The sequence below is a fragment of the Parasteatoda tepidariorum genome, chromosome 5 (assembly GCF_982258835.1).
Source record: "Parasteatoda tepidariorum strain Cologne lab strain chromosome 5, Ptep-v5.0, whole genome shotgun sequence".
Lineage (NCBI taxonomy): Eukaryota > Metazoa > Arthropoda > Arachnida > Araneae > Theridiidae > Parasteatoda > Parasteatoda tepidariorum.
The window spans coordinates 43,621,278-43,639,989 of record NC_141759.1 but is presented as its reverse complement, the minus strand read 5'-3'; the positions used below and the strand labels follow the sequence as shown (position 1 = coordinate 43,639,989).

General features: G+C 27.6%; 1 protein-coding gene across 1 annotated transcript; it reads left to right on the top strand.

The window, feature by feature from the left end:
- Positions 1–3,434: 3,434 nt before the first annotated feature.
- On the top strand, positions 3,435–18,712 carry Rpn11 (regulatory particle non-ATPase 11). The gene is made up of 11 exons (XM_016054574.5): positions 3,435–3,761; positions 3,932–3,980; positions 6,267–6,341; positions 8,775–8,894; positions 11,357–11,427; positions 13,956–14,106; positions 16,517–16,624; positions 16,728–16,802; positions 18,032–18,157; positions 18,355–18,417; positions 18,503–18,712. Exons 2-11 carry the CDS (start codon positions 3,933–3,935, stop codon positions 18,599–18,601), a joined length of 936 nt encoding a protein of 311 aa, XP_015910060.1. The 5' UTR covers positions 3,435–3,761; position 3,932; the 3' UTR covers positions 18,602–18,712.

The following is an 18,712-nucleotide window of genomic DNA, read 5'->3' as shown; positions in this document are numbered from 1 at the left end:
AAAATTTCAAATACAGTATAAGATCCCACATCCAAATGCCCTTTTCTAAAAAAAATCTTCTTTTTTTTTTCAGAGCACTTTTGTATAATTTAAAATAAAAACAAATTTCAAATCCTTTTGCCGTTTTACAAAGTGAAAAATTTAAAGAAGTAATGCAACATGGTCTAAGTTTTCAGAAAAAGAATGTAGCAAGAAAATAAATAAATTAATTAAGGAGAGTTTAAAAAGATTTGGAGGACATTCACTTTATGGAAAACCTTTTTTCTATTTATTGCGAGAGCTGGAAAAAAATCTTTCCTGCTGAACCATTTCAAACCAGATGGTATTGTAAATTTTATACAGGTCAATAGATCAATAAACTTACACCGAGTAATTATATAGTAATCATAAGCATAAAACATCCATTATCTCAATAGAATTTAAAAGAAAGAGGTAGTTTCAATGGATAGCTAAAAACGACATCGTATATGGCCTAATAGATTTCACATTAAAATAATAATAGTGTAAGATTATAGCGTCTAAGAAAATAGGGAAAAGATACAAATTTAATAACAGAATTGGAAAAAAAGTATATAAAATATGGCGAGTTTTATGATGTTTAATTGATTACACCATTAAAATTTAGTACATATATAGTTTTATAAGCTTATAATAGCTAACATCGAAAGAATTAACAATAAAATATATTTGTAAATGTAGTTATAAACAAAACCTTATGATAAATAAAAATATTTTATTTGATTATGATCTACAATGATTAAGGTGCATTTAAATTACTGGCTAAGTGGATTTACTATAGGAAATTTTTATTTACCTGTAAGACCAGACTTAGATAAAATGAAAAACTTTCTGCGAAACACAAAGTCTCAATTAAAAAACTTTTTGCGAGCAATCTATTAACTCTTCTAACTAATTTCAATTCATTCGTCGCCACCTCATTCTAGCGAAAATTGTTTGAAAATTACAGATTTTTTTTTAAAAAAAAGTTCTAACTTTTGCAAAACTCTTAATTTTTGTATAACAAGGATGGGTTTGACAAAAGAACTGAAAATAACAATCCAAGAAAGTTATGTGCATGAACACTTTTGAAATAATTGAAAAAATACCTAAAATTTGAGCAAGAAAGAAGTTTGTTTAGGAAGCATTTATGCACAGAATGTTATCAACGTTTTAATAAAAAACATCGATTATGATATTCAAATAGTCGTGAATATAAATCTCAGTGTGTGATTTTTAAATCACGTGAATACGAATCTATATTTAATTTTCAAATTGTGTGAATACGAATCTCGATGTTCGATTTTAAAATCGCACGAATACGAATCTCGATGTTTTATTTAAAAATATCGTGAATACGAATTCAGATTTGTAATTTTTAAATCTCTTGAGTACGAATCATAAAGGTGGCTTTTAAATTGTGTAAATACGATATTTGATTAAAAAAAAAATCGTGAAAGTACGGAACCCGATACTCGATCTTGAATCGCGTAAATACGAATCGTGATGTATCACTTTAAATCATGTGAACAGGAATCGCAATGTGTGATATTATATCATGTGAATATCATTTTAAATCTCATTTGCATAGGTAGATCGGAAAAAGCGTAAAAACGAATTTGCGGAATGCCATTGCGTAATCGCGGGAAATGTGCATTGAAATAAATTTTCATATCAATATGTGTCAGATTGATGACCTGTGCTTTAGAATAAGGAAATTTGACCCTTTTTTAAATTTTTTGTTAGTAATGCTGAAATTTCCCACAACTAAGCTGAGAGATTGAGATCTACTTTTTATGTTACCCCAGTCATTTTAAGAAATGTTTAGCCCCTTGTGTATGCAAAAGAGTTAATGTTTTATGTAATATTTAATTATTAATTTATTCTTTAAGTTGGAATGCTTTATTATGCATTACTTTAAGTTTAAAATTAAATCAAGATACTCTATAGATTCTATGTAATTGATTCTGAGAACGTTCCCGTGAATGCAGTCTTGTTGCAATGCATGTTTAACTTATCAAACCTTTCTGAAATTAGTTTGTTTTTGGATATTAACTAAGCTGTTCATGACAGTCAGCAGGGATCCATTCTTAACGATAACATTGGGCATGACCAAGTTATTTTTGAAAACTGAGGCAAGTATCGTCAGCATGTGCTGAACACCTACACAATTTAATTTAGAGGGAGATGGTAGTAATCACCCTATCCCCTCCCTTAATTGTGCTTGGAATTTTCCGGCTGTGAAAACATCGAGGACATTACATGAGTCGATTTAAACCAGCCAATCTTTTACACTGGGAATACAAATCCCTGCCTTAGCAGCGTTCACAGTGTCGGATTACCCATTAGGCCGGGCGTGGGGGCCCCCTTATTATGGATTTTTTGAAAATAAATTAAAAAAAATTAAGAAAAACAATGATTTAAAGAAAATTAATTTCAAATATATATGTTATGATTATTTTTTAGTTCTAATTTAACAAAATAAAGTAAAATTCAATTTATTATTATTTATTTTAATTTTAAATATGCTTTCTAGAATGATAAGATATATAAATACTTGTATATTTGAATAAATAAAAAATATACGATTAAAAAAAAGAAATTTTAATCTAAGGGCCCCCAAAATTTGAATGGCTTTGGGCTCCACGTACGCTTAATCCGGCACTGAGCGTACAGAACGGGGAACTGAGTGAGCAATGTATTAAATAAGATGGATTTTAATCTAAAATATGATTTTCTTTGCCTCCTCTGTTGATCACACTCCTCTTTCCAAGGGTATTTAGTTCCACAGTGGATTGATCTTAAAACACGTCTGTCAGTAGATCACCGAAACCAATCATCACTGGAAGCGGTTACTGAGCGGGTGGTCGACCACTTTGATTAGGCATGCAAAGTGGCAGAGTGTGCGTGGTATCGGACCTAGTTAAATTGTTCTACTCTAATATGTTCGATTTCACGCTCAGGTATTCAAGCTACCAAAGCCGGACAGGTAGGTAAAGAGTTCCATAGGTAGAAAGTTATGTACATCGCTACCTGTGGACCATTTCGATCACCAATTGCCCCAGACTGGCGTGTGAATGTTTAAAAACTGCTTGTCTGATTTTCTTTTATTCCTGAGCATATTATCAAAGATCGTTCACGTTGTAAATGAAAAAACGCACAAGAATGAAACGCAGTGATGTAGTTTTAATGTATGTTCGAAGAAGGTCATATATTTTATATTTACATCCTACTTAACTTACAATAGTTACCTTACAATAATCAAGTAATGTTCAATTTCGGAGGGTGTTTTGTCCCCCAAACCCTCCGCAAAACAACGTGACTGCTGATTGGTGACGCTTTGAATGCTGATGCATGAGCGTGATCATGTGCACATTTTTGAAATCACATATGCGAGATTTTGTATGCAGTTCGAACGCTTCTTAAGACAAATTGCTCGTGCTTGCGTGAGTCACATCTAAGTGCGAATGTTTCATAAATTTGTTTCTTATGTTTCTGAATTCTATAAGCTGCCTACTAATGTCTTCTATAATCTGCGATGCACAAAGAATTCGCTTTTATTCAATTAATTCTCGTGTAAGAGGAATAGCCTCAGCTCTTGTTTTGAGTCAAACCACTCAAAATAGGGCTTAAAAAAGCACGTCTCTTACTAGTTAGGTCATCGAACTTTTTTGTAACTGTAATCGCATAGCATAACAACAGACAGAACTGAATTTGCAAGATCATCCTTAGCTGAATTTGAATAATTTTTATAAAATTAATAGGTAAAGTATATGTATAATATTCATGAAATTCAGAAATTTTTTGGGAATGTTATACAGTTAATTTAATGATTATCTAACATTTATTTAGAAACCTTAACTTTTGTGAAGTTGCTTTGTTGACAGAAAGTTTTCATATTTTGGTAAATTTTAGTAATTGTTTTTATTGACAGAATGGACCGGCTATTGAGACTTGGTGGTGGATTAGCCAGTTTGGGCCAGGTAAGAATTTTTTATTTTTCTCTCTATATTTAAAAAGATGGAAGATATCTTTGTTTTGCAGACAATTAAAACCAATACCTGACACTTTTATAGAATCAAGTCATTTTCATACTTATTTCTGTTTAGATTTTAATTTAGAATAGTTTTGTAGCTTTTTAACTGGATCACTTTCGTGAATCACAATTTTCGTTTTAGTTTTAAAAAGTGGAGATTAAAGATATTAAACGAAATGTCACCTCAGACTTGAATTACAAGCAAGCGAAACGTATCAGTGTGTGAATTAAAGTTTAGCTTGCTATTATTGTTTTCTAGTAGTCTTGCCTGTAAATAACTATCACCTGTTGCTATTTTGATGTAACTATTAATATTTAGTTCCCTCAAACTACTTTTATGTTAAACCTATAGTAGGTCAGTAAAGTATAGGATGTCTAGTTATTATATGTTTATAATCAGTGTTTTCACTACAGCGCGAAAACGCGAGAATCTCGCATATTTTTTTCTTTTCTCGCATTAAAAAAATATTACCGCGAGAAATTCGCGCATTCTATAAATCAATTTCAAAATTCACCAATTTCTCGCATTTTGGAAAAAGCTTCGAATTACGCCATTTAGAATAAAATCCGTTTCACTTTTCTTCCTGGATCTTTCATTATTTTCAACATCTGCCCCATTATCTAGCCTCCTTATTTACCAGTATTGTTCAGAAACTTTTCGAACAGAACACAACCACGGAACCCCTTTCAGAATACATTTCTCTGCAACCACGTATTTACCGCAGGTAAGGTTTCTTCATGTAAGACGTTAAAATTTTTTATGCACTTATGTAAGATGGACAAATACCTTGTAAAGGCAAAATCTTCTATGATGATGCACCAAAAATATTCAAAGCTTTAAAAAATAGAAGACGTTGAAAATGTATTTTAATTAAAGAAATGATTTTTTTTCCAAGAGTTTTGTGTTTTTTTAGTTTTTAGAAATCTCACCCTGTTTTTGAGAAAGGGTGAGAAATTCTCACCCATTTTTTTTCTATGATGAAAACACTGTCAGTTTATAATCGTTTTATTGTTAGTTGAATTATTATTTATTAAATCTATCTTTAAATTATTTATTAAACCTATCTTTTCAAAAGTAGAATTACGGTTATTCTGATTTGATTCGTGACGAATCTATCATAATTTCTCTGAAGACACTGCAGAAAAGGATAAACACGTAGCCCTCCCCTATACAAGCCACACAATTTTATATTATTTTGCTACAACCTAATAAAATCCTCTGGAGCTTTGCGATTGCAGTTAGCGTGGACAGATTTTGATGCAGATATATTTCCATGGTTGACTCTGATTTAATTTTAACAAATATGAATGCATGGCCAACATACTAGAAAAGGCAATCAGAACTCGCAACTTTTTTTCGGATAACCATCTAGTTTCGGTTCTAAGAACAGAGTTCTAATAAGACTAGTTACTACAGGATAGGAACACCTAAACTTCTTTTTTGTCTTAAGGCAGAGAGTATCAAAACCAAAATGTTCGTCATAGAACAATCAACGCTCCTGCAGAACAATTAACGTTTAACTGTATGTCCTCAACCCTGTCAGACGTTATATGCTGTTAATAGTATTTGTTTCGTTATCTAGAAAGTCATTCATAATCTTATGTTAACTAATTAAGGTTCTTTTTTTGCAACTTTAGTTTGCTAAGTAAAATTATTTGTCATTTGAAAAGAATAGTTGCATAGATTGTGAGAGTTGTTTATTGTTGACGTTGCCCTCTAAATGTTTGTTACTATCAAAAGTCTTGTTGCAGAACCTTAAAAGTAATTTAGCTTTTAAGTTTGTTTCAAATCACTGTGTGAGACTTGTATATCATGTGAAATTGAATGGGTGGGAATCTTGGTGATGTTTGCATTATCATTTTTCTTTTGCTAAATTTTCTAATCATTTTTATATCTTCTGACTCCTATGAATGGCATGCATGAGCATTCATGTTCATTTTAGTCAGTCTAGTGGTTCTAGAAATGTTTGATAACTTTTGAAAATTTTCTTAATTTTGAACACCAGCCTAGTTAAAACTATGAAGTTATTAAATTAAAATTATGAAGCTATTTTTGCATCATTTTTAATTAAGAAAATAATTAAATTATATGACTAGCAAGAAAAATTATATTATACAAGTTAAAATATATTATAAAGGAAATAGTGAAATTTTCGATAAAATATTTTTTTTATGAGATGAGTAGAGATATATTTTTCTAAAACTTAATAATTATTTTGCACTTTCTTTGCAGGCACCTCCTCCCACTGATGGAGCAGTAGTTGATACTGCCGAGCAGGTGTACATATCATCTCTTGCATTGCTTAAGGTATGTTATGTAATTTTTTTCTATTAAAATAATAAACATTATGACATCATTAAAAAAGTATCTGAAATTGATGGTGTTTATTCCATGCTAAGAATTAATCTTTTTCTTACTAGTTAATTTCTTAGGATTTTTTATTTTTATTTTTATAATTTAAAATTTTGTTTTAAAGTTCTTAATGAATAAATTTTATTACATATAATCTGGGGTCTGCCGAGCAGGGATGAGATTCTTCCGCGGATTCGCGGATTTCCGCTTTTTTTCAGATTTTTCCATTTTTCCCGCTAATTTCCGCGGAAATTTTTTTTGCGCAAGTTAAAATATTTTATGAGGAATTTAATTTTCCGCGGAGGGAAATTATTGAAGTCCCTTTTCCTCCCTCTGAAGTTTCTCTAAAAATCATTTCCTTGGGATAAAACTGATGGTTGACCTTTATACAGGGATGAGATTTTTTTTGTCTCTCGAATTTCAGCCTTTTTATCAAAAACTCCGATTCTCTAAAAGTTCGGTTTTTTCTAATAAATATCCCGTTTTTTTTTTTAAATTCAGTCATTGAAGTAAAGTAATTATATTTATTTACGATTTTCAAAGATAAACAGAAGATTCAATCTACGCCCTAGCTGCTAACCCTTCCGCATTTTTACTTATTTTAGCTATTTTCTCCGATTTCACGCACAGAAAATAAGATTTTCCGTATTTTTTATACGTCGGCTGGATAGCTCGTATTTTCGTAATTCAGACGTCGCTGCTATTCTGGCGTGAAAACAAACAAGAAAAGAGGGTGGAAATAGAGATGGATTTGCGGTGAAAATATTTATTTGCTCATTCAATTAATCTTGTAAATTTTTATTCATTATGTCTAAACAAAAACAATACAAACAAGCCTTTTAGAAATCACAAGTTCAGACTCTGCAAATATCTCGATTTTTATCCACGCGATTTTAGTATCATTCATCGATTTTCGTATTTACCTTATTTAAAAGTTGCACATTGCTATTCTTATTTACGCTATTTAAATATCGTATATTATGATTCTTATTTACGACATTTAAAAATTCAATATCGTGATTCGTTTTTGTGGTTGTAATATCGCGCGATTTAAAAATTATGCATCGTGATCAAAAAATTAAAAAATCATGATTTGTATTTTCGCATTTTTAGTTTCGATGTAGAGTTTCATATTTACGTGATTTAAAAGTCTCATATCGGGATTTATATTCACATGGTTTATATTTACATGGTTATATTCACATACCACAAATCATGATTTACTCAACATACAGAAGAATCGCACAAGGACATTTTGCTAACTGTAGATAAAATAAGTAATGCAACAATTTATTAATTAGATAATTAAGCTTCATTGAATACAGCAAATACAAACAAAGTAACAAAATATAATATTTAGTCTTAATAAAACCATGAAACATTAATATATATATATATATATATATATATATATATATATATATATATATATATATATATATATATATATATATATATATATATTTGATTTCCTCTTTTTTACTTTCTGACTACTCTCATCCCTGGCCGAGGTAAATTTACTACCTACTGTTTAGCGGTACCTTCACAAAATACTTTTAAAAAAGCAAGTTCTCATACAAACCCCGTTCTTGTTACAATCTATGGAAAAGAGGAGTATTTCTGCCAGCTGTCTTTTGCGAAAAGGTAGCATGTGTTTGGTCAGATAGTGCAATGTGGTAAGCCTAACAGGTTGCTCACGCCATATCAAAGTGAGTTTTTTCGCAGTGTTTTTTAAAATGAAACGACGAGGCTCTCCCTCTGTAAACTTTTCAAGAAGTCAAAATTAAAATATTATTCTAAACATTCGAATATTATCTTAAACACTATTGTAAATTTATTCTAACAGACCTTTATTTTTTATGAATTTTTTTTTTCTCTTTTAAATTTTTTTCTTTTGTATGACTTAGTCAAAAATGTTGTCATAATGAAAATAACTTTTAGTGTTAGTATTGTTAAATGCATGTTTTTATTAAATTAAAGTTGAAATTTTGCTATGGACAATGATTTTTATGAATTTTTAAATTTCGATACAATTCTATGGCCAAAATTTTACAATAGCAGAATTATTTTTGAATATATGAGGAAAAATATATGGAAATTTACCAGTCATAAATGATTTTTATTTGTAGTGACAATTTTTGAAAATTTTGTCTTACTTTAGTATATTTTTGTGTTGGTATTTTAATATAATTTTTAATTTTCACAAATTATGCCTAAATTTTCACAAAATAGGTACCTCTGAAAGAAACCTAGACTGATCCCTGATAATAAACATTTATCTTTTAGTTTCAGATTTTATAGAATTTTTGTTGTTGTTTATTTCAAAAAACTTAATTTGGTTTATGTATTATCCTAAATAAATTTCAAATTTTTTACATTTTAATGCAGATGTTAAAGCATGGGCGAGCTGGTGTTCCAATGGAAGTTATGGGTTTGATGCTTGGAGAATTTGTTGATGACTATACAGTGCGTGTAATAGATGTTTTTGCCATGCCTCAGTCTGGGACTGTAAGTATGATTTAGTTTCTATGGAAATTTTGTTGAATGTGAATTAAAGAATATATAATTTTTTCACTTCAGAGTTGATTGATTTATACTTACTATTTTGAAGTTCTAGATTTTTTATGCAATTTTTATTAGTTGCTATTTAAATAAATGTGAAGCTTTAGTGTTTGAAATTTAAAATCCATATTAATAATTATGGTTTACTTCGAATTTTTAGCAATGAAAATATTTTTTATTTGAATTATTACAAATAAAAATACATTTTAAAATAAGGCATGTTATTTAGTATAAATGTGTTTAAATGTTAAAGGGGGAAAAAAGGATAAGAGAATGGAACTGAAAAGATCCATACGAGTATCCTTTGAATTAGGGATGTAACAAATAGTGATTTTGCCAAATAAATATTCGGGCCGAAAAATAGGTCCAATGCCGGACTTTGGAGGCTGAATGGTAAATTTTTTTAAAAAAAATTTATAAATATTTTTTTTATGTAGAAATTTGTTTAGTCATTATTGATTATTATTTAGTCATTATTGGTTAGGATTGGTATTAGATTTTTAAATGAAAAGAATAAAGTCTAATAGAAATGCTTGACTTTATTTAAAACAAAAAAACAAGCCATAATTAAACAAAAAAAGTTTTAGATTTTTAAAACACAGTGTGTTAAAAAAATGATGAAATTGACTTGCTTGAATATAATTAAAAGAAAAAATCAGTATAACAAAATTCATGGTTCAGTATAAAGTAATCTAGTTTCAATTATTCGAATTTCGCTTTTCCATGTATCTTTCAGAACATAAGGTAGCAAGTTTTAGAACTTAACAAATATGTCTAAAAACTATTTCTAATGATGTATCAGGGTTACCACTCCACAGGGAGAATAGGGAAAACCTGGAAAATACAGGGAATTTAAAAATCACCTAAAATAACTGGGAAGATACAGGGAATTTTGTTTTTTTCTTTACAAACTGGGAAGATACAGGGAATTTTGTTTTTTATTTTTGTCTTTTGTTGTTGTTTATCCCAGACCAGATCTATGAACCTGTTGACCTGAAGAAAATCATTTTTGTCTTTTAAAAAAGGATGACCACTCAAAGCATAATCTATGGGATATTTAACCATGATATTTCAGCTATACAAAACTATCTCTTTTGTGATAGATTTCTTTAAGTATGTTCAGTTGTTTTTCCAGCAATTAAAACTAATAAATATAGTTAGCCCAATATAGCTCACACAAGAGCACAGTTATTGTTGTACAGGGTATAATATGTACAGGGAAAACACAGTGAATTTTTCTTTCCAGATTTGAGTGGCAACCCTGCATATAGTAAAAAGTATGATTTTAGATTATTCTTTATTAAATTTTTAAAATTCCCACCTTCTCCCCCCCAAAAAACTTTTTCAGTAAATAATTTTTCAAATAATACTTTGCTGAATATTTGGCCAAATATTCGGCTAACCGAATATTCAGTAAAAGTTCAGAGTAGGCCGAATACCTAATACTGGCCGAATATTTGTTACATCCCTACTTTGGATGTATGCTCGCCCTAGAAATAAATAACAAAAAAAAAAAAAGACTTTATTTGATAAATATTTTAATTATTTTAAATTTAAAAAAAACTTTTTTATATTTAGATGAAATAGTTTATCTTTAATTGGTTATTTATCACTGATTTAATTGCTCAATAATTGCATATTTTTACTTTTCTTCTATTTTTTTGTTTGCATTCAATCTTTGATAGATTATTTTTCTGACAATTGATTGATCTGAAACAAGTTGTAGTGGTATTAAGCTAATGGACGCTTATGATTTTAAATATTGCTCCATCAATGAAATGAAATGTTATTTAGTTATATTATTTGTAAGATTATATAAGATATTAGATTTATAAGATATTAGAAATATTATTTAGTTATTTTTAGGATTTTAGCATTTTGATCAATTTAATAGTTTTAATTTCTATTTTTTATTTTTGTAAATTTATAAAAGCTTCTCTTTGAAATAATTTAAGATAGACTTATTATTTTAAATTTATTTTTTATTTTGTCTACGTCTATTAGAGTGCTAATATTTTTCTTCATTTTTCAAACATTGTTATAAGTATCGCTTTATTTAATTTAAGGCTGTAATATCTTGTAACCTGTTGAAAGATAATTTTTTTTTCTCATTTTGTAGTTGTATGGAGTATTTTTACTGCTTATAGTGTAGTTTAATTAATATTAAATTATTTTAAATGGATTTTTTTTCTTTCTTTATAAATATCTATTATAGTGCTCATATTAAAAATAATTTCTAATTTTTGCTTAATATATTTAATTAAAGATGTATTATATATCTTGTAAGATAAGAATTTTTTTATTTTGCAATTATGTAGAATATTTTATTATGCAGCTATTTTATTAAGATTAGAAATTGCATTTCATTGATACATTTTTATTATACATAACATTTTTAATCTTTATAGGGTGTAAGTGTAGAAGCTGTTGATCCAGTCTTCCAAGCAAAAATGTTAGATATGTTAAAACAAACTGGAAGGTAATTTTTGTTTTATTTATTAAAATCTATTTAAGAAACAAACAAGACTTATTTTAGTTTACATATTATTGATAATCTTTACTAATTGTTCATTTAGTAATAACTACAACTTTATTAATGAGAAAAGAAAATCATTGCTAAGTCTAAAGTGTATGTGAGCTGTTGAGGCTTGAATTATGTTTAATGAATACTTTTTTTAAAAATATTTTCTTTGTTTTAATGATATTGTAAGTAAGTTTTTTAAAAGATTAAGTAAAAGTATTAAATTGAATATGAACTGTTAAAATTTTATTTTATGAATATTTTCTTTATTTGCGAGAAATTTTGATTGTTTTGAAATTTTTTATTTATACTTGTGCCTTTCTTCCTTTTTTTAAGTTATAGAAAGTTAAAAGTTATTCTGTTATATATATTTTTTCTAGATTTGTTAAGTTTATTTTTTGACGCTACATCTTACATTGTAAAAGTATAGTTAAACTACCAATTTCATATCTCTCAAATATATAATGTTATGTGTGACTAAATCCCAATTCCATTTCTATAACTCTAAAAATCGTCTTATTTACTTTAGTTCTTATTCGAACCCGCAACCATCGGCTCCGCAGTCAGGCGCGCTAATCACTCGGCCACCTGGTCGGCCCAATGTAAAAAATAAGAGCTACATATTTTTTTTTTACACCTAACTTTTAACCGTATATCAACAAAAATTAAAAAGAGCAAATTTACATTCTTTAAAGGCCTATTCAGTTATGGGCTTGTTCTGCAAATTTTTGATTAATGACAGATAAAAATGCAGTCTTATATTTTTTGACGTTAAAAAGGATATTCTGCAAATCTTTTGCTGATTTAGCTGTTTTATGCTTTTGATGGTCTATGTCCCCTGTGTATGAGTACCCCTCCCATCTAAGTACTTTCAATGTCTGTTTATTTCACACCTGTAACTTTTTACATTTTGCACTTCAGTGGCTGGAATTCTTTTTTTTCCCCCCACCTATAATTTATGATAAAAGGAAAATAAAGAAAATCTAAATCATGTAAAGTGTAACTTATAAAACTAAGAACCAATGCTCAGTCAAACTTTGTTGTAGTGAACCTGAGACACAGTAAACACTTTGTTAAAGTGGACTTTTTTAGTTGTCCTGTCTGAATTCCCATTTAACTGATCTTATATCGTACACTTATAATGAACAGTTGAAACATTTGTAGTATGTTTAGGACTCAAATTTCATTTCCATAGATTTTTTTCCAGTATTTTAAATTTAAACTTGCAGGAGTTGAAATTAAAAATTACAGTATTCTTTCACACTGTGCCAATTTCACTCTCTCATGCTTGTAACCTTTAAAACTACAGTGTTAGATAGCAACAAATTTTTCTCCTCGCTTCCAGATTCAGAAACAAACCTTTTTTCTCCCTTTCTTCCAATTTTAAGTATAATCTTCTGACTATTACTAGTTAACCCAGTCCCTCTCTTAATTCTTGGAATCCACTTTAAGAAAGAATAACGTTTTTATTTTCAGAAACAGTTAAAATGGCTAATTCTGTAAAAAAAAATGCTATTTTAATTAAGTGTAAGGTCAAAATTATCATACTTATTAAAGATGGAACTAATCAATCTGCACTTTGCAAAGCTACATTCTTTTGTATCTAAAGTTAAAGAAAAGAACAAAATTTCAGCTCTATCTATATCGAAGTAAAATTACCAGTACCGATACTGAATCTTTTTTTTTTCTACAAAAGCTCCTGTGCTTTTTACTGATTAGCAAATTGTTGATAAGCAAATTGATGAATTCTACTTAAAATTGGATTATATTCAGTCAAAAATCACTAATTTCTTCCATAGAATTAAAATCAGTTTTTAGTTAAGTAAATATTTTTTGTTTTAATGTTTGACACATCTATTTAATTAGTTTCAAAATTTGCAAGCTATTAATGTCATATTGCAATTACTATTTCTAATAATATAACTGTTGTATACTAAAAATGTATTTTTCAAAAAATTTGGACATGGTGAACTGTTATTGGACATATAATGGACTTATTGCTGGGTCCATAGAGGGTCTACTACAGCAAGACTCGACTGTGTTGTCATTTGTAGAATATGACTGTCCCTTGAAAGTCTGATTTTAATAAATGCTGATTTTATGTGCTTTAATGTCGTAACAATTCCATTTTCGGCTAATTTGTTTGTAAAAAAAGGGTTGAATTTATAATCCAATGATTTCATTAGTGTAGTGGTCACTTTATCTGTTTAAATGAATCACACTTTTAGTTTTTTTAAGCTTAAACTTAGTATTAACGATAACATTAAATTTATAAATCAGAAATCTACTTAATATTTATTTATTGCTAATGTTAGAGAGGTTTTATGTAGAATCAATTGTTTTAAGTCATAATTATCTTTGTTTTTATTTGTTTTCGTAGGAAAGGAAGTTATATGAAATATAATTATTTTTTAATATGTTATGCTAATTATGATTAATTTTTTCTTAAATCAATTTTGATATGTATTGTTATATATTTTTTTTAGACCTGAAATGGTTGTTGGCTGGTACCATTCTCATCCTGGATTTGGTTGTTGGTTGTCTGGAGTTGACATAAATACTCAACAGAGTTTTGAAGCTTTATCTGAAAGAGCAGTTGCTGTTGTCGTTGACCCTATTCAAAGTGTTAAAGGAAAGGTAAAAAAAGAAGCTTAATTCTTTAAGATTAAATTTAGGATGTTTGAACTCTTAGGGTTTGTGAAAGCCTCTGTTCTTTAGACTTATTATCATATTTAATAAATTCAGATTTAATGAAATATGTTGTAATTTATTATTTAATTAAAATTTTGATATAAAAAGTCATTGTAAGACATTTTTTTTTATAATAATAAAAATGTTATGTCTTTCATTTGCTAAATTTTAAAATAAAATTGATTAATTGTTTAGGATTTTTCATATTAAACCAATAATGTCAATGAATATTAAGTAAAAATATTTTGCTTGTTTATTGAGTATTTTTATTTTATTTTAACCCATAACTTTTAGTCTTCATTAATTAATTTATAGATTTAAATGAATAGTCTATCAAAGTCTATTAATGTGAATGTTTTGTATTCATTGAATAATTTGTTTTTTCTTAGTTAAGATTTTTTTTATTAATATTCTTTTTCTCAGGGATGAGATTTTTCCCGCTTTTTAGCAGATTTCCGCTTTTTTCACTTTTATCTCTTAAATTTCAGCTTTTTTTATCAAAAATTCAGATTTTCTAAAAATTTCATTTTTTTTCCTTCAGTATTCTGCTTTTTCAGAAAATTCACCGATTTTCAAAGAGAAACAGAAAATTTAAACTACATAGCTACCAATCCTTTCTCATTTTTACTTATTTTACCTATTTTCTCCCCTTTTACACGCAGCAGATAAGATTTTCCGTATTTTTTACCCGCCCTCCGGATAGATCCGATTTTTGTAGTTCAAAGGACGCTGCTTCTGACAAGCCTTTTTGAGGTCCCTAGCCTGGAATCTCCTAATATCTCTATTATTATTCACACGATTTTAATATCAAATCTAGCTTTTCATATTTGCATGTTGCGATTCTTATTCAAGCGATTTGAATATTGTACGTTGCGATTCTTATTTACGAGATTTAAAAATCCGATATTGTGATTCTTATTTACGCCTTTTTAAAAACCTATGTAGTGATTCGTATTCACACAAGTTTAAAATTCAATGTGTTGATTTGCTCATGCGATTTATAATATCAAACATTGATTTTCGTATTTATTCGTGATTTTAAAATAAGGCATTGGGATTCGCATTCACGTATTCTAAAAGTTATGCATCATAATTCTTATTTATGCAATCTAAAAATTACGCATCATGATTCGTATTTACGCGATCTAAAAATTATGAATCGTGATTTGTATTTACACGTTTTAAAAATTCTATATCCCAGTTTGTATTTTCTCATTTTCAAAATCGTATATCTAGTTTCATATTCATGTGATTTCAAAATCCATAATTGTTATTCATATTCACGCAATTTTAAGATCAACTATCGCGATTCTTGTAAGAAGTAAATTTTTTTAAAAATTAGTTACTATAAAGGTGACTGTTTTTTTAACGACGGTTATTAGTATATGTAAGTGTTACAACATCAGAGAAACTGGAAGGGAATATATTCAAAACTTACATTCTGTGCTTGCAAAGAAGAAAAAATAGGATTTGTCACAAGATGTTTGAAGATGGACTAACGACTAAATATAGCAAACATAAAAGATATAGCAAACAAAAGCAATCACTTAAAAAGGGATTTAATTAAAAAAAATTTTTTTGGGGAAAAAGAGTTAATTAACTCATCATCAAAATTTTATTTATAATTGCTGTTATTTATGCTATAAAATGCAAAATTCTTATCAAATAAAAAACAATTATCTAAACAGTTGCTGATTGTCATGTAATTTTTCAAACTAAAATAGCAATTTTTGCATGTTAAGGAGTTACTATATATTTCTACTTCACTGTTATTGATATGTTTCAGAGGGCTGTAGTTAGATTAGACTATAATATGAAAATAATGATTCAATCCATTGTTAAAGTTTTTTTTTCCAATATAATTTAAAAAGTAATATTGTTGATATATTTGCTATAAATCACATAACAGTATTTATTAAAAGAAATTAAATATTAATATATATTCTCAGTAGTTTTAATTTGCTAAACCAGGTAGTTTTTCAAGTAGTAATTGTCTCTTATGTGAACTGAGGAAAAATATAATTTCCAGCTTTATTTTTTCAATTGGTAATTTTTTTTCCCACTAAATGTTAAGTATCAATGTAATTGTTTTTATAATAATAGATAAGTACACAGTTGTATGTCAACGCATTATTTATTACCTTAAACTGTCTGTAATTTATTATTAAAGGGTTGCGCTTGAGTAAAATTTACTATCGTGGAAATTCAGCTTTTTTGCGTTTTGGCTAATCTTATCCCTGTTTTCTGCTGACCTTAGATTTATATTAAATACATTAATAGTCTATTTTCATGAAATTATTTACTTGCTATATTTTATTGATGATTATGTTTAATTTTCATTAAATATATCTTATAGGTAGTAATCGATGCTTTTCGTTTAATCAATCCAAATATGGTGGTCCTTGGTCAAGAACCTAGACAGACAACTTCAAATCTGGGTCATCTTTCTAAACCTTCTATACAGGTATGAAGTTATATTTTTTTTTGGTCTATATTGGAAGAAAAAAGATTTTTTTTAAAATTTGGAATACTACAAATCAGTTGTATTGAGATAAATTTATTTACAGGCTCTTATTCATGGTTTGAACAGGCATTATTATTCAATATCAATTAATTATAGGAAGAATGAACTGGAACAAAAGGTACTTTACAAACTCATATTTTTTTAACTATGAAAGCATTGTTTATGTGTTATGTTATGTCAAATTTTAAAATTAATTTTATTTTTGAAAATTGTCTATATTTGTGTATAGAATTTTTTTTATACAATTTTAAATGAAGATTTTTATAGTTTTGTGTACTTGATTAAATTATTATATTTTATTATTTATTAATAAAATATAAGTCACTCTGTATTGCTTTTTGGAGTAAGAATAGTTAAACTTCAAGTTATCAGTTAATTTGTTAAAAGGAGGCTGTTCAGATAATTTGTAATTGTTCAATAATTTGTAATTGTTCAATAATTGTAATCAATAATTTGTAAACATTTAAGTTTTAATTAATGGTATAGAAATGGATACTGTTTTAACAATCGCAAAATAATGAGAAAAAGTAACTATAAAATATTATTTTTTATAAGTTTAGTTAAAGGTTAAATGATTATCAAACAAGTTATCTTTCACTTTTAATCTTCAAAGCAAAATAAAAAAGTTAAAGATCATGTTAAATTAATTGAATAACTTATATTCGTTTGCCAGTAAATAAGTCGTTAAATTCTTAAAAATTTTTGCAGTCATCTTATAATTAATGATTTTAATTCATTTTTGTCTTGTTTGATGTTATGCATGTCATTTTGTTATGTATTGTTTCCCCTTATTTTGCTCTTAGCTTTTCTTCTTTAAAATCAATTTTGTTTGCAAACAATAAATGGACATAGTAGCATTTTTAAAATATGTTATTTCTTAAAGTGTAAAATGTTTTTAGTTGTATTTGATAAAAGCTGTTTTAGAATTATTGTAACTGCTATTAAGAGAAATTTTATTCCAAGTTAATTTGTCCTTTTTGCTATATTTTATTGTATAAGAATAGTTAACAAAACTTTGGCAATAATTTGAATCGTAAAATTTGTGCATAGATTCACAAAATATGCATGGATGGAAAAAATCAAATGCTTAGAATTGAAAAAAAAAAAGATGCATCAAACAATTTTATGTGCAGAATTAATGTTCTAAGTTTTAAATAATTATGTTTGTCTTAATGTTTTTAAATAATTTTTTTTAATTTGAATATTTTATGGAATCTTTTTAATTTGTGTTATATGGTCAGACTTAGTTCTTTAAAATAACATAAGTTACTTTTTTCCAAATCACTAATTTTTCTTTTTTTGAAAAAAAAATCTTAAATTTTTTTTTTGTTTCAACACTATTTGTAGATGCTTTTGAATCTTCACAAAAAAAGTTGGATGGATGGCTTGATGCTGCAAGATTACAACGAGCATTCTAATACAAATGAAAAGACTGTCTCCGAGATGCTAGAATTGGCTAAAGCTTATAACAAGGTAAGTGCAATTTTCTAACAAATGTACTTCATTGCCTAATTTATTTCATATATTTTTTATACTTCCCACTAAACTTAATACTTTTTAGACTATTTCTTTCTTTTTAGACTATTAGTAGCTATTTTCCCACTTATAATTTCTGCCGTGCTTTCCCACTTATAATTTGTGTAAATTAATTGCTTATCTTTTTCTTGTAGTCTTTAGAAGAAGAAGACAAAATGACTCCTGAACAACTAGCTATTAAAAATGTTGGGAAACAGGTAATACTTTCGACAATGCATGTTTATAGCAATAAAAAATTTTGTGATGGACTTTGTGATTCTAAAATTTCTTTTTATTTTACAGGATCCAAAGAGGCATTTAGAAGAACATGTTGATTCTTTAATGAATTCAAATATTGTTCAGTGCTTAGGTGCTATGTTGGACACTGTTGTCTTTCAATGACATTACTAATCTCTTGTTTCTCACATTTTAATAAATTCACTATGCTACAGATATGTATGTCATTATTCATGTACTTTTTCTATAATAAACATTACATAATTGCATTACAAA